This window comes from Condylura cristata, unplaced genomic scaffold (genome assembly GCF_000260355.1).
Source record: "Condylura cristata isolate star-nosed mole 26May11 unplaced genomic scaffold, ConCri1.0 scaffold00003, whole genome shotgun sequence".
NCBI classification, from domain to species: Eukaryota; Metazoa; Chordata; class Mammalia; order Eulipotyphla; family Talpidae; genus Condylura; species Condylura cristata.
Genome location: NW_004567104.1, coordinates 7,376,368 through 7,400,830, shown reverse-complemented (window position 1 = coordinate 7,400,830; position 24,463 = coordinate 7,376,368). Strand labels below are relative to the sequence as shown.

Below are 24,463 nucleotides of genomic sequence, written 5' to 3'. Positions count from 1 at the left end.
ATGCCCAGAATCTGCCCTCATTATGCCCAACCTTTGCCAGTTCTTTTCAAACCTCAGTTTCATGAGCACTATAAAAATTCACTTAAAATCTAAAAGAACACCCTGAAGTTAAAACCAACTGCTTTGCCTTGCCTTCCATGGCCTGGAATGTCACCTTTTACCTCCAGTAAATAAAGCCAACATCAACACTCTTCTGTGTCTTTTATTTTTTATGCTCTCAATATTCTTCACATGACAAGCTGGACACTTAAAGGGAAATTTCAGTAGTGATCTATGTCCTGACGAAGGGAATTGTCTTTATAATATACAGTTACTATGTATCCATCATTTTCTTTCTTTCTTTTTTGGATTGTTCACATTAGATTGAATAATTCTAAGATGGAATTAAAAGAGACATGATTAATTGTGGGTTACAAAGAAATAATGATATCATAATACTTTCTTAAGACGATCTGGCATGTGTGTCTAAGCAGCATTCCTCGGCAGAGACAATTGTACTGTTTTACTGTCTTTCAGGGTATTGTCTCTTTAACCTCACTATTTCCGAGAAGCCACCGAAAAGTTCTAATATGTCACAATTCAAATGTCAACATGTTGTTGGAAAGGAAGCTAATAAGTTAAACCTTTGAGAGATGCCAAAAAAAGAGGTGATTCAAACTGTTGAGAGAAGTCCATTGTTTTGTAAAGGGAAATAGAACTCCAGAATGAAACAGCATACTTATAAGCATTTAACTGGAAGATTTAGGAAAAATAAAGCAAATGCATACTCACTTTTTAAAAAATCTGCTAACTTTTTGAACAGAAACTGCTCCCTTCAATGCACTTTCAAAGGAGGGAAAAGGTGAGGATTAAGGTTAATAAGATACAAACTGCAAATTCACAGGTTTTTGTAGAACATATTACAAGGAACAATTTTCCTAAAATAGTCTGAATTCGATCTATGAAATAGTTACAAAAATCTTAGGTTATAAGATATTAAAACCACATTTTATATTTGGCATTGACTTCTGTGAACCTACATGGATAGATTATTGTTGAATGAAAAAATGTTTTGTTTTGACAGGGAAACAACTAAGCAGAAAATACTCCTCAATGAGTTATATTTTGAATTTAGCACAATTTTTTGCTCTGGTTTCTTTATAGAAAAATAAACAATTGGACTTTAGAGCCACCTACTGGAATAAAGAGGCACATACTTATTTTTAATGTCTTCTTTCAAAAGATAAACAAATAGATAAACTCAATGAAACTTAATGCATACTTCTGCTCTTATAAGTAGTAATGTCCTCAGCTTTTCTGAGTGTGAAATATCAAATAGTTCTACAAAGAATCATAATTAGAGCAATATCATTTAAAAATATCTCATTTCCTTTCCATTTCTTAGTGAGTTGTATTTACTTTGTATTATGTGATTTTTCTCCCCATTGGAGCAAATGTTGTTATTGTTGGTAGTAGTATGTAGTGTGTATGTGTATCTGTGTGTGCATGTGTGTGTGTGGTGAATGTAGTTGGTTTTGTTTTCAGCAATTAAAAGTAGAGCTATTTTTCTTCTTTAACCTTTTTCTAATTATCAAAATACCAGTTAGTTATTCTTAGAATAGAATGAAAAGCCAAGTTAATTTCTATGGTTAAATGAGCAAACACCTTGAATATTTTCATGATGAAATGCTTTTATAAATGAAAGAAACACTAGACATATAAAATGGGCAACGACTTGAGTCACAGAGGTGGTTAGGGAAAAGGAGGCCGCCCCTTGGAAATTATAGTTCAGTATTCGATCCACACTCATCAGACTGATTTTTAATCATTCATTAACAGATTTATTAAATCCTTCCTCTCTTCAGCATTTTGTAGAAAGCAATGGAAATAAGCACACCCCCAACACCCTGGTAAGTGCATCACTTAAAGGTATAATGTGGCTTTCAAAGAGTAGGAATCAGGAACTTGGGCAGGTAGTGGCTTCTGGATCTGGGAGCACCACTTTGGGAAGGCGAGAGGATTCAGCTTCTTAAAAACAAAACAAAACAAAACAAAACAAAACAAAACAAAACTCCTTCTTGACTATCTTCTTTTGAATCATGCTCTTGTGATTCTTGATGTGTTGCTCTTGCTACCTATTACCTGAAAAACGCATTATTGAGAAAGTGCTATTTTTGAGAACATGCTCAAGGCAGGTAATTGTTCCTCCACTGCTCTTAGCAGGTCTATTGCCTCAAAATGTAAGACACAATAACTGTGAGTTCACTAGCGTAAGAAATTCAGAGAAGGAAATTAGTTGTTAAACATTACACAGAGTCCATGTGACACAGCAAGCTTTGCATTAGGAAAACTTGATTTGTGAAGTTGGGGTTGGAAAGGACTTTTGAATTAGCATGAGAGTCACAACTTTCCATTTGTCATCAGAGGACTAATTTTCAGGATATGAAGCAGGAAGTCATTGTTCTTTGGTTAAAATGAAATCTTTTTGTTAAGGTACAATAATATGTACAGAGATCTTCGTGTATAACTCACCCTTTCCTAATATTCACTTTTCTCTCTTTCCCTCCCTTCCCTTTTTTTGTCATTTGAAGATATTTTATAGAGTAGTCACAGACATCGCGCCAGGAGAGGAACTCCTGCTGTTCATGAAGAGTGAAGATTATCCTCATGAAACGATGGCTCCGGATATCCACGGTTAGTACCCTCAAGCCACCACCCTCCTCGCCAGCAATTTGGAGATTATGATGTCACCTGGCTATGGTCCCTTATACTTTGTGCTTGTTAGTTTTGCTACCTTTTCAATGTTAGTTTCAACAGATCCCTTCTTTCTGAGTGGCTTTTTCTTGGCGTGGCATCTGGGTAATATCATAGTGAAGCTAAACTAAACAGAGGGCTCTCCTGAAGTGGAAATCAAAGAAATTCTGAATATTTGGACTGAGACATCACCTGGTTAGACCTTTTGTCATTGCCTTAGTCTTCTGAGAATGCTCCACTCTGCCAGTGTTGTTCCAGGGAGCTTGGTCTTGCCTTTTTTTAAGTTTAACGAGTATCTCTCCACCTAATGTTCTATTACTTGAAGTGTTTCTACGTGAACAAAGTCCTAGTTAGCACATGGGGGGTGGAGGGACGTGGAATCTGACTGGGAGAAAAGCACAGATGAGGAAATTTTAAAGCCAGAGAAATTAGGTTAGAGACTATAGGTCAACAAAGGGACCTCAAAGATAATTATAATTACTTGTGATGTGTATACTGAGAAATATTAAGAGAAGTTTACGTCCACTGATTTGTAACTTTGGGGCAAGATTTAATACACTGTTCCTTCTCTTTCAATCTCTCTCCTCTAATATAATATGTTTTTGTTCAACGTAGTCTAGTGATGCTTAGAGGATTGTAGTTGGAAGGCCCACTGGGAAGGGGAAGGGTGGCCTTTTCCAATTTACCTGAGAGGTGGGGATAGGTGACAGCACCACCTCCCGGTCTTCTGGCCTCTGGGAGTGCCTCAGGCTTTGTCTGAACCTCTGTGAGGGAAACTACCACTGACTGACTCTTTACTTAAGCATTTTTCATTTTGCCTGAGCTACCTTTTGCTTCTGTAGATTATGCCAGTTGTATTTTGGGATACCTCTTGAAAGTTGTTTTCTTCTTAGAAATTATGATAAGCAAAATAACCTTAGATGCCAAGTTTCCTACCTGCCTGGTAGAGATGAGTCCAGATGGGGAAAGGCCTCTGTGACATTGGGGAGTGCTTACATTTAAAAAATGTGCTCGGGCCCTCCCTGGTGGCACAGCAGTTTAAAGACCAGCACTAAGAAGCTAAAGCCATGAGTTCGATCCCCGCCTGCCTCAGAGGTGATCCACATGGCACCACAGACCTCTCCTGACCCGCCCACTGCTCCCCTCAGCAGTGTACTTCGTTGATCTGCCTGTTGTGCTCCCCACTCTGTCTCTGGTGAATCTTCTCACCATCCCTGCACCTCTGGCCTGTACCCCCAGTTCTGTATGCATAAATCTTAAAAAAATAAAAATGCATACTCTAGGCTTTCTCAGGTCAACACTTCTTTGGTGAATGTTATATCTAAAACATTTTCAAGTAATGGTTTTGGAAAATAAATTATTAGCTTACTATTCTAAAAATCCCAAGTAGAAGTAATGTTCTACTCAGGCTACCATTCATGAATGGCCCGCCTTTACAATATTCTTGAACCCCTCAGTTGATTTTTGTTTTCAATGTATTGTATACATGTCCATGCATACACCTTTTTTGTTATATACAATGTTTAAATTGAGATTTGTATTGTATACTTCTGGTAGTTACCTTTTCTTGGAGAGAGGAACTACAATGTGCTCTACACAGCTACCTGATGCTCAGTATTATAGCTCCTCATGTACTGCTTTATTTATCTTTACACATAGATCAAATCTTTAAGGAAGGAATTCATCCCAGTATACAAATAGAGTTACTGAAGTGAACTAAAGCTAAGAAATTGGCTAAGATCACATGACTACTAAGTGGTGGTATCAGAATTCAAAATAATATTTTATTGTTTTTCAAATGTAGGCTTTTCACATTTCATTTAGTCTGGGAGTCCTGTTTGTGTTCAGACTAAAATCATAAATTTAAGTATTAAAAATGTGAACTGTGTGCATATTTTAAGAAACATTTTGTTTCTGTTATTTGAATTATTCCATTGAGATACCTTTCTTGAGAGTCATAATGAATTATTTTAGGAAATCACCCTCTTCCTTAGCCATTTATATACAGAGTTACCTTTCAGAGTTAACTTTCAACCCTACTGAATGTGTGTACTGATTTCTTTAAGTTGCTGACCACCCTGCTAATGCTTTAGTTGAAACTAAACCAGTATCATGTGTGAAGTATAAAAGCAGTGTCCCTCGTTGACCCTTCTGCTTGACTTTTCAGCCTACAGATGTGGATTCCTGCTTTCAGTGACTTCCTCTTCCTTTCTTTCTTCAGCCCTCAATGACCTGTTACCCCCTCTAACTTCACCTGCCACTCCTATCATGCTATACCACAACATTACTATTCTATGGACCTACCCCTATGGACCTACCCCATTTTTTCTGATCTTCCCCGTTGGTTTAAGACACCCCACTGCCTGAAACACCTTTCCTCAGCCTGCTTTTCCTGGCTGATTCTTACCCTTCACAGTTTCTTGCTGAGCCTCTCTTCTTAGGGTTAGATGGATTAGCCATGTTCTTAACTCCCTGAGGATCTTCACATGCATCTGTCATAAACTACATCACAGTCTGTTCATGTATCTTCTGGGAATTTTGTATATCCCCCAACAAAATGCTCAGTATTGGTAGGTGACAGAAATAATATCTCTTAAACTGATATTCAGTCAGTGGACAGCTGGTTCTAGGTCCTCAGCCATGAGTCTGTAGAAGAGGAGTTATTCATCCTGATGTTTGTCCTAGTGTCTGTAAGCACTGCCAAGTGTTTTAGACTTCAGTGATTATATCGTTGTGATACGTTCATGGTAGTACAGCCTCAGAGTGGGCTCAAACTATTCAAAGGGAAAGAATCGAAGTACCGCCATTACTACCTGACACTTTATAACCTCATTATCTCTAGTTTCCACCATGGCCATTTATTTATCTTAGTGATTGAAAGTACAAATTCATGTGTTTGCTCTTTATAAATGCCATGCCAGTTAATGCTGACCTTGTGGTAACTTAACCTGAAAGTGCTAAAAACATTCTGTATCCCATAATCAGTACTGACAAATATAATGAAGCATTTCCAAGTTTGCTGATATTACCCAGGCTGCCCCATGGTTCAGATAAAGACTTTGTGTCCCTCCTGGTAGAATGGCACAGAGAGGTGGGACATATTCTCTGAGACACTTACCTCTGTGATTTCTGGAATGATCACAGACCTTCTCTGAGTTTCAATTCCCTCATATGAAAATTGGCTAAAAATTTGACATATAATTCCTTACTTTGGTTTTAATAAATATCAATAATCTATGTACAGGATTGAAAAAAATAGATGATGCTCAGCAAATGACCATCATTGCCTTTAATATCCCATGAATATTAAACCCTGGAAAGATTAAGTCATGAAGTTCTAGAGGTTGAGAGGACTACAGTCTGGCTATAGTATCCACTTATGTTGTTATTCTAGGCTCTGTCCTGACTTCTTTATGTATATGAATTTTAATCCCTGCTAAAAAGTGGAGGAAATGACAACCAAATAATGTCTGCTGATTTGTGGTTGTATGTCTCAGATCTATTGGTCATAGTAACACCTCGATTATTTTCACAGAAGAACGGCAATATCGCTGTGAAGACTGTGATCAGATTTTTGAATCCAAGGCTGAACTAGCAGATCACCAAAAGTTCCCGTGCAGTACCCCTCACTCAGCATTTTCGATGGTGGAAGAGGACTTTCAGCAAAAACTTGAAAGCGAAAATGATCTCCAAGAGATACATACAATCCAGGAGTGTAAGGAATGTGACCAAGTTTTTCCTGATTTGCAAAGGTTAGAAATGGCATGCCGCACTGCAAAACATGTTTATTTACTCTGCAATGAAATGTTATGCTGAATTTTCAAAGTGTATGCAAAGGGAGATTTGGAACTTCAGTGAGCTGAATAAGTGTGTTAGTTACATGTTCAGAAATATTTTTCCTTGGAAATTGTCATCTGTAAAATATTTATAATGAAGTTGGAATTAGTTGTTTTGATGCCAGATAGAATGTTTATTAAAGAATTTTTTTATTATTATCTAGATGTGTTATCGGGAAAGTTTAATGTGATAGCAAACATCTCACTTAGAGGAAAACTCAAGCAGGCTGTAACAATATTGGTGCTAATTAATCATATACTACCCCTAGAAACATTTAGAGGATAAAAAAATAGATCCAGTGGTCAGTGAAAGATAGATAATTTCTTGATAATTTTGTAAAATATGAACTTAATTTCAACTATTCTGCAACTAAACTGCATATGTTGAAGGAATAAGAGAAGTATATGAGATGAACAAAATGTTTACTTCTGTAAAAGGAGAAAGATAAATATGATCTACTTAAATTAATTTTTAATATTTTAAAAAAATGAAAATCATATTCCAGTGATATAGTAGCTTTTTATATTCCTTTGAATAGAAGTCAGAATCTTTTATTTCTTTTAAAGAAAACAACAACCCTGAGATCTGGCTTTTGAAAGCTGTACAGAAATTATGTTATAAACTGGTTTTTAAGATTAGATAGGTGCTTATCCACTAATAAGTTTTGTTTGTTCATGTTTACCTATTAGTTTTTGCCTTGGTATCCAGTTTTGCCATGTGTTGTATTATATTTGTTTTATTGAAATATATTCATTACTTTGCTTTCAAATCTGAACTGATCTTTGGAGCTACAATCAGAATTTCAAATCATGTAACATCAGGATACTACAGTAGGTATAATAGTATATCCCTGACCTTACTCAAAAGGGTAGATTACTCATAGCTTGTCTTGGAAACTCCACATCACTCATTTCACCATTTTGTTTCCTTTCTTAGTGCCTCCTCTTCTTCTTCTCCTTTTTATCTCTATATTAACTGCTCTGCAACCACTCATCTAGGTAGGTGTCTTATGAAGGAGGGTTGCCATTCACTTTAATGCATAAGTAACTAATAAGCATCAAGTACAATCCATTCTTAAAGGAGACTGAGTCAAAAGGGTGGATCTCTGTCTGGATTTGCAAATGGAAGACAAATCCTCATTTTGTAAAACATCATCTTTGATATTGGAGATTATATTTCTTTCAATTTTGTTATAAAACAAAAATGACATATTCAACACTGAAATGTAATTACTTCCTACTGTTTGTATATAGTAACATTTCTTAGGTACAGAAAGCATCTTACTTTGACTAGCTGTAAAATTAAGCCTGAGTCAATTACCCTTGATGCCAAAGTCAACTGACAGTTTAGTTCTTTCAGTCAAACACTCAATGGAAAACATTAAGGAAACTTAATTATCTATCTGGCATTGGATGAACCCTCAAAACTCAGTTTTAGGTAACTCAGCCAGATGGATATAGCATGTCACTATTCAGCCTAATGTCATTCATCTAAGTGGTATTTTGTTATATAATTTATCTACTTGCAGAAACTATATTTCCTGAATATTTTTCACTTTATTGACTCCTATCTTCTTGCTTTGTACATTAAACAATTGAAAAATCCTTTCTTGATATACTACTCTATTCTGTTTCTTTAATGTAAAATATTGAACAAAGTTTAGGACCCACCCCCCAAATAAAGGGCAAGAAACAAAGGTTGATATGCAAAAGATGAAAAGAATTCAGGTTAAGCAAAGCTCCATAAATTGGGATCTAACTCTATGAAAAGTGCAGAAATCTCACAAATGACTGACTGGATTGTTATGAATATTTGCTTTTTTGAGAATCACATGCCCTTTTATTCTTTCTGTCACCATTTAGTAACTGATAATCAGTTAGAAACTATGGGTTTTACGCTAGTTTAGAAGAAGCAAAAAAAGCAAAATCCACTTACTTTGCTATCTTTTTTTCCACGTTATGCACCATGTACCATACTGTTAAGACTCTCATACCATGGGAACTAGAGAAAAAATTAGACTCAATATTTAGGGCAATATTTCGGAGTTTAAGTCTTGATGTATGCATTGAAATATGATATGTCATTAAATGGCGTGCCTGGTTTGCTGAGGACAATGATAATGGCAGTCTGCACAATGATTTTAGATGTCCCTGACTCAGTTTAGTGCTGCCTGCAGTTACTGATATCTCTCTCATTAATTAACATTCCAACTTGCGTACTAGACCAGACCATACCATGTTCTAGATAAGGATAGGGCCTTTGTTGTGACTCCACACACCTGTGCTCTCCTGGCACCTTTTGTTTACAAAGATACTGAGATTTGTGTTCAAATAGAATGGAATCACCAACTCGACTGACTCATGGGGAAGGGAAAATAATTTTATGTGCCAATGTGAATAGAATTATTGGGAGGAGACTTAGGAAGAAGAAAACTATGGGAAAGTTATTTCTAATTTATCAAGTTATGAGAAAGGGACCTTTATTCTTTCGCACACTCCCATGCCTGGGTAACATATTTAGACATGACACACAGAAGTATTACTTGATACTTGAATTTTGAATGATCATCTCACAGGTAAATAAAAGGGACCCAGTGGAGCTCGGTGGATTTTGGTGGTGGGCATGGTGAGAAAACGTACATTTCCATAGATTCAAAACTGCGAACCTTAAAACAATACATGATGTAAACCTACATTTCCTCAATAAATATAATTGAAAACAAGCCAGTAAGAAGAAAAGTTAAGGTACATTTTCTGTAAAAAAAAAAAAATGGAAAAGATTGAATGCTATGAAAGCAACAACATTTTTTGTGATTTTCACATGCTTGCAAGCTTAGTAACTTATTTTTAATAACTTTTTTATTATGAAAAAATATATATGAAACTGAGATGGTAGTATAATACACATCTGTATACTCAGCTTCAGTAATTATCATACAAGGTCAGTCTTTTCTCAGCTATACTCATTTTGGATTATTTGATACAAATCCTGAACAAGGTAGCCTGTTATTGATATTTCATTATGTATCTGTTCGCGATAAGGATTCTTTAAAATAGAAGTTCTACACCACACTTAAAATATAAGGATAGGCCTTCCCCAGTGGCACAGCAAGTTGAAGCACCGCAATGCTAATCTAAGCCAAGCCATGGACACTTCAGTGTGCGTTAGATCCCTGCCCTGGAGGTGACCTTTCCTGTTTTGCCCTCTGTTCCCCTCAACAGTGTACCTTGTTGATCTTCCTGTTCTGCTCCCCACTCTGTTTCTGGTGAATCCTTTTGCTGCCCCTGCACTTCTGGCCTGCGCCTCATTTCTGTGTGCATAAATAGATAAAATCTTAAAAATAAAATATAAGGATTCCTTAATATCATTGTATATTCAGTCAGTGTTCAAGTTCCTCCAGTTTTGTCATAATTTTTAGAGTATTTTGTCTGAATTAAGATCAATTATAAAGTCCACCACTGAAATTGACATGCTTTTTATATCTCTTCTAATTTATATGTTCCCCCAACGAAAGGCAGTAGGTCTTTCTGTCATTATAATTTATTTATAGAAAACATTGAATGTTTTTCTTGTAGCATTTCCTCCAGTCTGGGTTCTGCTGATCATATTCCCTTGGTATTATTTAACATCTTTCTTCATCCTTCTTTTTCCTGTAAATTCATATTTATATCCCAAGACTTTATCAGATTTAGATTCAATGTTTTAGGAAGTATGCCTCATTGATGACATCATTTATTCCCACCAGGATGCAAATAATGAATTACTGACATTAATTCATTCCTTGGAGGGCTACAAAATGAACATATTTGACTTCTATCATTCTTTCATTCTTTATTATTTGGATTAAGTCTACACATCAATACGTCCCTCACTGTTTATCTGCTCATCCTGAAGCATACTTCATATGTAAAAGACAGTATTTTAAAAAGGCAAAATATCTGGCTTAGCTTTTCCCTTTGTTGACTTTATTTTAAGAATGTGGATTTGGCTTTCCAGTATTCTTCCAAAGGTGACTCATGAAGTTCTGTTTGTGTGTTTTTGAATATTGTTGTTGTTAAGATGTAAGATTTTCTTTTCTTTCTTTTTTTTTTTTTTATTGATGCTTAAATTACATTCCCTCAGCTTTGGCTAATGGGCATCTCATTAAGTTGGCACCCCAGTTTTTTGGACATGATCTATAACTTTCAGGCTTTTTTTTCTACCTCTCAGTTCAAGACCCATTTTGTGTATTTTTTTATTTCAAAATTAAAACAGGCTATATATTTTCCAAGAAGTTCTGGTTACTTTATTTTGGGGATAGTTTCCTAGTGGTTGTGTGTGTGTATTTGATGACCAAAAATGTTGTAAAGGTCTTCTGAATATCATAATTCATTATCAGTAATATTTGCTTTTCATCTAGTTATGCATATTTTATATATAAATTTTAGAAGAGAGAAATATTTGAGATGGGAAAATAGTCTACGATTTATAATCTGGAGAAACTGCTTATAAGAAGCTTCTGATCATGGCTATTTTTTGACAGGACTTTAAATAGTGCTTGTGCTAGTGGATTGCACAATTAATAGTGCTTGTGATATTATCATGGTTCTCCTTCCCTAATTCATACATGTTATATAACATGTGTATATTTCAGCTTATTTAAGGTTACATTGAAAAGTTGCTTATTGAATAAATAGCTTATAGCTTACTTTCTCATTGCAATATAGGTAAAAACAAAAATAATTTATGAATCCAGACATTATATACACTTTACAGTACTTACCTGCATGTCCTTAAGCATTTTCTGTTTGAATGTTCATGCTTGAATTCAATGAACATTAGTAATATCTGTTACTTTTAGAATTGTGTATTGAATCCTGAAGAGGACAAATGGCTAATTGTTTATCATGCCCTTAAACTGGCAAGGAATCCATGCTAGCTGTAGCAGATTTATTCCCTAACAACAGGGCACTTCTCTGTATTAGTGAGAGACACAGTCTAGGAAATATAAAATGTACTTTTGTCTGTTGCAAGCCTGTTTCTTCTCTTTTCTCCTCACCTCCTTTTCCTTCTTATTTCTCTAATTGCCAGTGGGTTAGTAATAAAATGACGTTCTGTTTATGAATGTGTTCTTTGTCACCAGTTCTTATTAAGTCAATTGTTCTCTTAACAGTCTGGAGAAACACATGTTGTCACATACTGAAGAAAGGGAATACAAGTGTGATCAGTGTCCCAAGGCATTTAACTGGAAGTCCAATTTAATTCGCCACCAGATGTCACATGACAGTGGAAAGCACTATGAATGTGAAAACTGTGCCAAGGTACAGTGAATTTGTAGACTACTTGGCCTCTCTCTGTCATCCTGCTCTCTCTTAATCCATCATTTGCTACGATATATAAAAACAAGCCTTGAGAGGGGAAACTATAAATATCTTGAGAAAAGTAGACTGAGTGTTGTATGCTAAAAGGCATTAGTACAGTGTATAAAAACACTTAGTGGGTATCCTTTTATTTTTGTAAGGGAGGAAGTGAGACTTAATGGTGAGTTCTAGAACTAGGTGTCAGACATCCTTGGTAAATTCTTGGTTCTGCTCTTGGCTTGCCAGTGCGGGGCTATTTTATAGCCTTATGGAGAATGAAAATTTTACCCAATGCACATTACTGATTTCTTTTAATAGCATTTTGTGAGGAAGCTACATATAAAGTTTCTGAATGCCTGTTAGGAAGAATGGGAGGCTCCTACATTTTCAGACTTTTGTACCTAAGTTTCTCCTATAAGTCATGGTTGATTCTAGTTAAAAGTGGAGTGCCTTAGTGGCATGGTTGCCAAGTGGCCTGTGCTTAAAAACATAAGGGAGAAATGAAAACCTTTCACCTTGACCATTACTGAGCAGGTATTCTCATCACATAATTTGCATGTTTCTCAGGCAACATGAAACTAAAATATGTGTGCGTGTCATGACAGTTGATTTCTATTTCTCAAATAACATTTAAATATCTTTTCTGATGATGTTGGGTATCATAACATTTGGCGGTACAGATGCATGGGTGATTTTTCTCCAATTTTCTTTGTCGGTGCAGTGTCTAAAGGGATGAATTTAGGAAATGGTAAGTTAGGTAAGCAGTATTAGAATTTAACCCATAGGGGGAAATTTTCAGTAGATGTGGGGTACTTCAGTTGGTCAAAAATTCCCCCAATTTGGTCTCAGTGTGTCATTGTTGAAAGGTTAAAAATAGTGTAGGACTTTTAATAATATCATGACTAGCATTTTATCATTGAACTCTAATCACTCTGAGTGCGTTAAAAGGGTGCTATTAATTATTTCGTTCAGCTGATATCATTGGACACTTGTGTTAATGATAGTAAGCTAAATAATTTAGTCTTTACCCTAAGGAGGCCCACAAAAGGCTGCTGATCTTTGGGAAAAACAAACAAAACCACAATAAATAAACAAAATTTCTTGAGTCATTCCTGGTCTTCTTGGCTGTGTCCTTGAATTAAGTTTCTCGATTAATCAGTACTCATTTCCTAGCAGGTTTTCACGGACCCTAGCAACCTTCAGCGGCACATTCGCTCTCAGCATGTTGGTGCCCGGGCCCACGCTTGCCCGGAGTGTGGCAAAACATTTGCCACTTCGTCGGGCCTCAAACAACACAAGCACATCCACAGCAGTGTGAAGCCCTTTATCTGTAAGTTTTTAACACTCCAGCTCTCCTTCCTGCATCTGTCTCTCCTACAAAAGGCACTTGACCAGGAGAGACGCCTTGCATGGCCACTGGGGTGGGTGGGTATAGCCCACTATGGCTATTTTCTAGTACAAGAAAATCTTACATCACCAAATCTATGGTATTTTTGCCTGTGATCTTAGGGGTGTTTGCTTTTAGATGAAATTATTAATAGATCAAGAAAACAGAAGTTATTTAATAATGAAAGGAGAGCCTCCCCAGGTTGTAAGATTGAATAGAGACAGCCAGATTTGTCTCACACTGAAAATGTCCATGGCTTTGTAAAACAGCAAATAACAGATACTAAACAAGATGAAGTGATAAAAACCTGTTCTGGATCAGAAAGTACTGGAAGAACCCCACCTGGCAAGTAGGCTGATGACTCTGTGTGTGTGTGTGTGTGAGTGTGTGTGTGTGTTAGTATATGGGGGAGGAGAGTGAGCGGTGTAAAATATCCTTTAATCTACCCATTGTTACCGATCCCAGGTTACAGATCAGTAGTTCTCAGTTACTGGAAAAGCAGAACATTTTCACTTTGATGCTAGACATGCTGCCTCTATAATCCACTGCACTCAAGCAAATTTATAGTCAGTGTGTTTTGGGGGACATCTGATCTGACCACCTACTTAGAACATCCCAGTACAGAGCACGTTAGTAGCATACTTCGAATGAAGCCCAAAAGTCCTTATTTGTTGCTTCTTCTGGGTCCCTCTCCTACGTCCTGTACTTTACTGAAATAGTTCATAAGGAAAATCAGTTGTTCTCAGTCCATCTATCTGGGCAAGGACTCTGGACTTCTTTTGATGCATTGCTCACTTGGGCACATAAACACAATGAGTCACTGAGTTGTGCTACAAACTTCAAGACTGATTTTGGATCCAGATAAGCATAGAAGTGGTGGAAATATATTCAGTAGTTGGCAAAACCTCTGTTTTGGGAACTCTGGTTAAAGAGCTTTTCTGACAAATCTATGATAGTTTTCAGTGAGACACTACTACAGGACCAGGTAGGGGAAAAAAAAAAAAAAAAAAAAAAAAAAAACAACTACTTTTCAGTGCCAGCATGGCGATGTCAGAAGCTAACCTCCCTGTTTTTGCCTTGACATAGTTTTCTTTTGTGCTTCCAAGTACCAAGAGAGCTATTATTTCCCTTTCCAGTTTACAGTAGAGTCTTGTTCTCCTGTTCCCTGGGTGGAGTAAAGAGGACTACCAAATAAACAGAGGGGTACCCAACTCTGCGTAGGGAAGCACTTTTGAAAGTCACAAGAAATAAAGTATACAGTAGAAATTTTAGAATTGTCATCTCAAAAAGGCATACCCGGCTCTAGGGTATAACATCCTAATAATGTATGCTCATATGCTAAAGACATAGATTTTTCACTTATTATCAATTTCACATAAATAAGTTTTGACAAATTTATTATTATTTTTTTTGTGTGTATAAAAACCTGAGAGAATAGACCACAACAAATTAGACTCACACATTTAATGACTTCTCTATTATTTAAATAAAGTTAGAAAACATAGATTCCTATCATCTCAGGTTCTCAGATCTGGAATTTTAATTGTGTTGAAGTCACATTTTTTACTTTAAAGGTCTATAGGGTGTTCCTTTCCAATTAGGTTGCATCAACTACTTCCCATAAATGTATTTTCAGTAATTATCAGTAAATTTAAATAGCAGATGGCATTCTTCAAATGTAAAATCTGACAGAACCGTGGGGTAATTATGAATAATAGCCGTGTAATTTCGGAACAAAAGAGGAGTTGGTGTGGAGACTTTGGAGTGGAGGAGGTTCACCTAAAGTTGATATCTGTTTCTCACCAGAAGGCCACACACCACGATTTACCCCACTGGTGTGTTTATGGCAACTGTCTCTTATTACAGTGTGCCGCCAAGCTTGAGCCCAGAGTCACCATTGCTAAGGTAATTACTCACTGGCTTTACAGAAACCTCCAGCTTTCCCAAATAGAAACCACATGCTCTATTAGGTTGAATATATTCAAAATACCTCTTAATTTGTTTAATAAGTTGAAAAATGCAACATTAACTGCTAGCTAATTCCTTATTACAGAGAAAATTACAGTAGAGTATAGACTTCAACATCGATTGAGTCATTTACCTGCAGGCTTGGTGGCTTGTGGGGGGCAAGGTCAGGCCTTCAATGAGAAAAACAAAGCCTTTGCCTATGGAGACATCCCTGAATCTGTGTTCTTGAGACCAGAACTGACCTGACACAGATGTTGCTCATCCGTATGACAAGGGGTTTGACTAGGAAAGGCAAATGCACCTTCTGTCGTTCCAATATACAGAAGCCCCGGAGTTCTTAAAGCTATTCAGACACAAAAAGATGATTAGAGAGTTACATTGCCAAAAAAAAAAGAAAAACAATCAGAAAGTTACACCTTGGTTGAACACGCATCAGGACATTTTCTTAATGCTTTTTAATACCTAGAGGGCAGGTGTTGGCTTTTTAATAAGAAATAATTACTTCTTGTTATTGCTTACGGCTGATAGTATAACTAGTTAAAGTCTCATGTTTCTTCCTTGTACATCGTATGGTTTGAATTAGTCTTTTGGAGAATATGTATAGTATGTATATTTATTGTCTATGGTTAACTAGTATGTAAAACCAGTATGCTTTTTTTTGTTTCATTGCTCAGTTACCATCAATTTCTTTTTTTGATTGTATTTTTTATTGATGTAATATTGGTTTACTGTTAAAGCAGACCCTGATTAATATATTCCAACAGAATAACTGTTATATCTTCTCTTCCCATTAAAACCAAAGCTTATCTTTAAAAAGTTAGAGTGCATGTTATAGCCTCCGCAATGTTAGAAATTCACAATGTTATAAATTATCCCACAATTGCAAGTTCCTTTAATATTGGGTAGACAGACTGATATATGTACCGATGTCTCTGAAGTGTTACAGTAAAGTAAATAGCCATGGGATCACTTGGTACTTCTTGTCTGGTGGTTTGTGGCATAATGAAAGTTTTTGGTTGAGATATGTGATCAAGATATACAAGTTTTTTTTTTTTTTTAATAAACGTGATTATTGCTTCGCCCTTGGAGCCCAGCCATCTCCATGTAAAGATACATCTCGTGAAAGTGCTAAATATTGTATTTTTCTCCAATTCATTTTCTTGTATAATTTAGCTTCTCGACACTTGCCAACAAGTATATTTCTGTGTGTCCTAGTCATGCACAGAAGCATTTAAAGTAACTTCACACAAAGAGTAGATTCACTCTTACAAAATGTAATAAAACATATGATGTTTCAGAATTTGATCACAGAAACTTACTGGACTTGAGTGAGTGGGAGTCATCTAGCAAAGGTGTTCTCAAAGGTTATGGAGTTTTGGTCTTAAACTGTACTTGGAGAGGTTTGCACATAAGTGAAGGGAAAGATGCTCTGTGTTTTTGGCACATTTTTTGGTCAAGTGGGACATTGCCCAGCCGCACCCACTACTGAGTTCTTTCTGGATTAGCACAAAGCTCTGTCCCCTGCTTACTACAGTTGGCTATAACTCATGGAAGTTAAGTCCTGAGATAACTGGTGAAGATAGGACAAGTGGACATGTTTCTCAAGGACGGGGATTTCATAAATGCAGGAAGGTTAGCACAGCCACTGGTGTGAGGGGAAGTCAGAGGACGTGATCATAGTTCATGGGAACCAGCAATGCAGGATGGGCTACATTCAATTTAGTTTCCTTTGCAGGCTTAAAATAGAGCTATTGTAAATTATGTCAGTCTTTCTCAAATCATGAAAATGATTGTTAAAAATGTCTCAGAATACACAATGTGCATTGTTGTATGGCTTTGATGTGTGAATGATGAGAGCGTATGATATAATACAAATTAAATAATGGTAGAGCAGTCACAGGCCTTTCCCCCAAGGGAAGGGGGAATAAAGGTGAAGTTTCTGGTTGAGAGAAAAACTGTTTTGTTTTGGTGCCTACAATGTAGACTTTTTCAGAGGGTCTAAACATTTTCAGGGGTTCTTGGTATATTGCATGCTTAGTGCATGTAATGTCTTCTAAAAATTCTCTCAGAGTAGTAGTGGGTGGGAGGGCAATGCATGCTGGAGTTTGAGTTTTCCTTAAGTATTTAATTACACAAATATGATGCCAAAATTATTCAGTGGGGATGACAAAATATTTATATATATCTATATATCTCTATATATCAATATATATGGAATATTTGTGCTGCCTCAAGACATTTGTCAGGTTGGATGCCTTGCTTTGGAATCTAGTGAAATGGGGTTTTCTGTGTTCAGAGCACCCAAACTGGTGCCTCCTGGCTTCCTAATTAAAATTTTGGGTAAACCAATTGTGATACTTGCTAAATTCAGAAGCAATTGCCATAAAGCCTGAGATTCTTTTTTGTTGTTTGCACACAGGTGAGGTCTGCCATAAATCCTATACTCAATTTTCAAACCTTTGTCGTCATAAGCGCATGCATGCTGATTGCAGAACCCAAATCAAGTGCAAAGACTGTGGACAAATGTTCAGCACTACGTCTTCCTTAAATAAACACAGGAGGTTTTGTGAGGGCAAGAACCATTTTGCGGCAGGTGGATTTTTTGGCCAAGGCATTTCACTTCCTGGAACCCCAGCTATGGATAAAACGTCCATGGTTAATATGAGTCATGCCAACCCGGGCCTTGCTGACTATTTTGGTGCCAATAGGCATCCTGCTGGTCTTACCTTTCCAACAGCTCCTGGATTTTCTTTTAGCTTCCCTGGTCTGTTTCCTTCCGGCTTGTACCACAGGCCTCCTTTGATACCTGCTAGTTCTCCTGTTAAAGGACTATCAAGTACTGAACAGACAAACAAAAGTCAAAGTCCCCTCATGACACATCCTCAGATACTGCCAGCTACACAGGATATTTTGAAGGCACTATCTAAACACCCACCTGTAGGGGACAATAAGCCAGTGGAGCTCCAGCCCGAGAGGTCCTCTGAAGAGAGGCCCCTTGAGAAAATCAGTGACCAGTCAGAGAGTAGTGACCTTGATGATGTCAGTACACCAAGTGGCAGTGACCTGGAAACAACCTCGGGCTCTGATCTGGAAAGTGACATTGAAAGTGATAAAGAGAAATTTAAAGAAAATGGTAAAATGTTCAAAGACAAAGTAAGCCCTCTTCAGAATCTGGCTTCAATACATAATAAGAAAGAATACAGCAATCATTCCATTTTCTCACCATCTTTAGAGGAGCAAACTGCCGTGTCAGGAGCTGTGAATGATTCTATAAAGGCTATTGCTTCTATTGCTGAAAAATACTTTGGTTCAACAGGACTGGTGGGGCTGCAAGACAAAAAAGTTGGAGCTTTACCTTACCCTTCCATGTTTCCCCTCCCATTTTTTCCAGCATTCTCTCAATCAATGTACCCATTTCCTGATAGAGACTTGAGATCGTTACCTTTGAAAATGGAACCCCAATCACCAAGTGAAGTAAAGAAACTGCAGAAGGGAAGCTCTGAGTCTCCCTTTGATCTCACCACTAAGCGAAAGGATGAGAAGCCCTTGACTCCTGTCCCCTCCAAGCCTCCAGCCACACCTGCCACAAGCCAAGACCAACCCCTGGATCTAAGCATGGGCAGTAGGAGTAGAGCCAGTGGCACAAAGCTGAGCGAGCCTCGAAAAAATCACGTGTTTGGGGAAAAGAAAGGAAGCAACATTGAAACAAGATCAGCGTCGGATGGTTCCTTGCAGCATGCAAGACCCACCCCTTTCTTTATGGATCCCATTTACAGGTAAGGGCGACAGATGAGCAACAGATACCCGTGGACAAGTACGTGAGAGGTAGTTTTCACACTATACGCTTAGATGACTTGCAACCTAGCCTTTTTATCGCTACAGTAAAGCAGAGTGAAGCTTTTTAAACTGGTGGACTCATTTTTGACTCAGAAAGTCAACTCCTTAGGTTTGTACTTATGTATGGATGTCTTTGAATTGGCTGTTTTGGAAACGGCCCACAGATTCTTTCCCTTGATGATAAACTTATTTTAAAACACATTCTAAGGTGGAAAATACAGGAAAGTCATATTTAAAGCAAGTTGTCAAGTGACAGAAGAATGAGGCTCCGGAAGGCTTACTGCAAATATGTATGGGTGCTTAAATGTGTCAGGTTATTTGGAGTAGGATGGGACATATAACAGCAAGAGTTTATTCTTTGTGAACCTACCAGTAGATCCTTAATAAGCACTGGTCACATTCTGTTTCTAAGAAAATCTTTTTGGCCACAAGTGAACAAAATATTAATCATAAAAATGTTTTGTGTATAATGTAAGCCATCAGTTTACAAAATAAGCCTCTGTTTAATGCCTTCATTACCTACTTTCCTTTGATGCATCCAAACATTCTTTGGGTAAAATATCTATAGTTCTTAAAAAGTTTCTCAAACCTAGCAAGCTAAATGAGTCATGTGCAGTGCAGAGAATCGACATGCATAGTCTAGAGAAAGCTCAGTTTTGCTGGCACATAAGCAGTGCCTTTAGGCTATCTTGTATATTCTTCTATGTATTCCATTCAAAGTCACCTGGCCACCGAATCATGCTTGTTGAGTTAATAATAAAAGGGTGTGCAAATTTAGAATAGGGTCAGATTGGGGACTCTTCCTTCTCTTGGAGGAATTGTGTTTTGAGACATGATACTCCCTATAGACGAAAAAGACTTCAAAGGGTTTCCAAGGAGGCCAGTGTGTCTCTGAAGGAGAGCTAAGAATCAATTGCAATCACTTCCAATAAAGTCAAAATCTGCTGTGGCCTCTGTTAATTTTTTTTTCACTTGATCATTCAGAATAATTTAGTATTTAAACAGTACTTACCCTTATTATTTGTTCAAGTATTACTGAATTTTTTCATCAAATCTTGAACTTGCGGAGAGTTAATGGAAGATTTGAATTATTTTTATAGGACTTGTTAAAGATGGGAATAATTACATATTTTTGCTTGATTATTTTTTGTGAAGAGATAATTGTGTGCCTTTAAAATAATATTTATTGTACTTCTATTATTTAATAGGAAGTAGAGGGAGAAGTCCTTTCACATGAGACTTTTTTTTTTTGTTTACCTCATGTATCTCTATATATTAAGCATAAAAGCATTGTTACATGTTAAGTCTCCACTTGAACATGACAAGGTTCTAGATTAAAAAAAATGCAAAAAATATCTCAGAGTCATCAATACTATTTTTGGGCACTCATTCCCCCAATTATATCTTAATTTATGTGGCAATTACTTATTAAGGAAGAAAATAAAAGGGAAAGCAGATCTTCCATTCTTTGTAAATTACTTGTACTTACTGATTGCCAGTAAGATTGTATTCCATCAATGATATAGCTCTGTCCTTTGTGAAAATTATTTCTCACATTTTCTTAGAACCTTCTAGTGTCAATAGACTTCTGATTTTTGCATGTATTTATTACATTCTTCTCCGTCATTTCCTAAATTTCCTTTCGCTTACTCTTTTATCATGTTTCCCCTCTGGTGTTTCAGTGTCAATGAAGGTCATAGGATTGTGATTTTACAAGTCTCACAAATAGATCTAAACCTGAGTGACAACTGAGTATCAGTTTTTGTTTTCCTATGCTAAGCATTGTTTTTCGCCCATAAAATGGGCATAAAAGCCCCTGTGTCAACAAGTAAGATGGTGTACACAAAGAATAGTACAGAATTTTAAGAAGTGGTCACATTTTATTTATTTTAATTATTTCTGTATAAGTAGTGATTCAGGGCCCTCCCTGGTGGTACAGTGGATTAAAGCACAGCATTAAGAAGCTTAAGGCACTTCAGCATGAGTTCGATCCCCGCCTGCCCCGGAGGTGACCAGATGGCGTGGCAGACCTCTCCTGACCCACCTGCTGCTCCCCTCAGCAGTGTACTTGGTCAGTTGCCCTGTTCTGACCTCCCACTCTGTCTCTAGTGAATCCTCTCAATGCCCCTGCACCTTTGGCCTGTTCCCCAGTTCTGTGTATGCATAAATAATTATTTTTTTTATAAAAGTAGTGATTCGGTAGTGTTTGAAAGAACGTCACCTCAGCAGAGCTTCTCAAACCTGAGAGGAAAATAGAAAGTAGAGAGAGAGAGACTTTGCATATTTTTTAAAAGAAAATTACCAAGAATTGGCAAAAAACATAATATCATGTCCTATTTGCTTAATAGAAAATAGAATAACATTTATAAAGCAGAGGAATATATAGGTAAGTTTTATATATGTCTTCCTGCTTTTAAAACATTTCTCGTGCTCATCCCACCCCACCCTGCTCGCACTATTCAAAGAGCTCTGTTAGAGAACAGGCCTGTTCTGCAGAGTGGTCAGCAGGTTGTATGATGTGTTTATATTTATTTATGCATACAAAACTGGGGTATAGGCCAGAGGTGCAGGGGTGGTGAGTGAATCCACCAGAGACTGAGTGGGGAACAGAACAGACAGATTGACAAACTACACTGCTAAGGGGAGCAGCAGGTGGGTCAGGAAATGTCTGCCATGCTAGGAGGGTCAGCTCACTGGCCAAGGATCAAACTCGAGCTGAAGTGGCTGCTCTAGCTTCATAGTGCTGTGCTTTAACCCTTTGTGCCACCAGGGAGGGCCCTGTATGGTGTGTTTAGCAACTGTCCTGCTGCCTTGGAAAAGGTGGAAAAAATGTTATGACTCTGTGGTGGAATACCTCATTGTTAGAAAATAGCTTTAATTTTCAAAATGAATCCCATCTACATGATTTCAAAATCACCAAGCATTCCTGCCTACATTTGAAATGGAAAGGTACGCATTTATGATCAATGCCTCCGGCTTTGTGTCTCTTCATTTCTTTCTATTTCCTCATGATTATCATTTCTAGTCATGCAATAAACAGAACTTTCCTTTTTTGAGCACTGAGGAATGTCATAGTTTCCTTAAGAACTTGTCATCTTCAAATTTTTATGAGTGTACTTTCCAGAAACCTACCATTTGCTTTATTGTTAACTGTTTTAAATGTCAGTGATTATGTAGTGATTGATATATTAGTCTAATTCATCTCCAAACTCTAATTTTAAACTTTCAGAGTAGAGAAAAGAAAGCTAACTGATCCACTTGAAGCTTTAAAAGAGAAATACTTGAGACCTTCTCCAGGATTCTTATTTCATCCACAAGTAAGTATTTTGTATTTGCAGCTTCATACTTGTAAACTAACTTGTTGATCCTGAAGGCAGGTGCAATGAAATGAAAGAATTCTTGAGAACTTTAGGATTTCCTATGACGCTGTTATGGAAGAACACAGGAAATTCTAGCAGAATTAAAAGTCAGCTCTTTAAAGAAAAAGTCATTAATAGATGTGTGAAAGTAATATGATGTTGCTGTTAAAATTGTCTGCTGTTAGCTACTTACTGAGCCAAAGTGAATTTTGGAGTAAGCAAAATTAAGCTAAGAAAATAAATACTGAGGTGGTTTTTTGTGTTTAAAATTACCTATGCTGCGAAATATATCTTACAGTGATTCTTTTCAAATTCATGAAGGTTGCTTGGTCCTGTTAGTGCTTAGATAAAAACAGGAAATGAGTCTACCTGACAAGTTGCTACCAAGAGAGTGAAGGAATTTATGTAGAGGCCATTGAGCATTCCAGTAAAATTCTGTAACTACACAAGAATTCACAATAATACACAAAGCTATTTACTGATTAGAGTTCTGTCCCTTTATCTTAATACAGTTTTTCATTTTGAGGAGATACAGAAGGGTGATATCTAATTGGCTCACCTCTATGTCCCTACATGTGTGATCATTTTTTTAAAAAAATGGCTTATGTATCAGTTGATATGTGGGGAATTGTTTTGAAACAATGAATGTAGAAACATCTTGAATCTGATTTCTTAGTTTATATTGATTTTTTAAAAAAATATAAGCTAGTGTTTCTAAGTATTGAGCAAAAACTTTATGAAAGTGCTTGAAAGCTGAGTAGATCAGTTTGTTGTATTTCAGTATGTTCAAACCAAAAATTATGCCCCTCTGGTAAAATTCGTAGAATTTTAATGTAGATTTTCCCTGAAGGTTATGAGATAATTAAAATGAATTGTTTGGGGGTGCAATTTTTTTAACCTCATCCCTTCCAGCCACTAGTTTCCTAAAGTGAGTTAAAATACTATCTGCTTGGTTAACTGAAAAAATCGTCAAAAATTCTCTTTATTTCCAAGTGAGAAAATATATGATTTAATATTAAAAGATTTAGAAATATTCTAGTTTGTATTTTTTGAAAGACTAAGAAATTATATTATTTACATAATTACACTATGGAAAAGTGGAAAATTTAAAATACTAAATGTTTAACTAAATGTTATTGTTTTCCATTCAGGCTGATCTTAATTGTAGCTGCATTTTTCATGCACTGATAAGCCTGTATGTAATATGCATTTTGTGTCAACTATTGCTCAGAAGTATGTCTCTCTTGATAACTTCCTCTTCTAATTTTAACTAAATGATTTATAAATATAATGTAGTTATATACATTTAATTACAATAATTAACTTCTTTTCACAATCTAATAATCTTTAAAAACAAGTCATTATTCACTTCAAAATTAAGTGCCATGAGTAAATGGTATAATAGGAAAAAAGACTCGGGGCCAGTGTCTTTGAATAACAGTATATCTGGCTTTTAGTTTTGTTATCTATAAAAAAAGGAGTTGGTTATATGGTCCTCATTTACTCTAAAATTAAAATATTTTGTTTAGCTAAATTCAAATTGCTGATGTTAAGGCCATGTTTTGTCTATCAGTGAATCTGTGTGCATACAGCTGTTATGTAGTATATACATTTTTTTAAACAAATAATGTTAAGACGTGTTATATTTTGGCATCTGCAAAGTGAATGAAGGTACATGAAGAATGAGGCACATGTACAGTGCCTGGAGCACAGCGATCCTTCTCTCAGAGCCTCATAAACACCTGTGAGAGAACAGTGGGTGTTGCTTCACATCCCAGAATGTTGTCTTGGTGTGAAGGGTAGCCTACTGCTGTTCTCTGTCCTTAGAATAAACTCAAGGGTGATAAAATAGTTAACACCTGGTATGTCATGACTACTGCCATTGAAATGGATACTTGTCATTCTGGAGCAGGGTTCTGCAAACCCTTGCCATACCAACTGCTAATACTTTAGTGGCTGGCTGGTGAATTGTATGAAGGGTTTACTTTAGGGTGAGACCAGGG

At 36.7% G+C, this 24,463-nt stretch overlaps 1 protein-coding gene across 2 annotated transcripts in view; it reads left to right on the top strand.

Annotated features, from left to right (window-relative positions):
• MECOM (MDS1 and EVI1 complex locus) overlaps positions 1-24,463 on the top strand; it is a 562,721-nt gene that overhangs the window by 511,210 nt on the left and 27,048 nt on the right. Inside the window, exons 4-9 of one of the 2 annotated variants that reach the window (XM_004674937.2) lie at positions 2,571-2,673; positions 6,269-6,485; positions 11,723-11,870; positions 13,086-13,239; positions 17,684-19,040; positions 22,331-22,418. In XM_004674937.2, the coding sequence (XP_004674994.1) occupies positions 2,571-2,673; positions 6,269-6,485; positions 11,723-11,870; positions 13,086-13,239; positions 17,684-19,040; positions 22,331-22,418 (2,067 nt within the window). Of the gene's footprint in view, positions 1-2,570; positions 2,674-6,268; positions 6,486-11,722; positions 11,871-13,082; positions 13,240-17,683; positions 19,041-22,330; positions 22,419-24,463 lie in introns of both variants that reach the window. The other variant, XM_004674940.1, reaches the window with a different exon arrangement.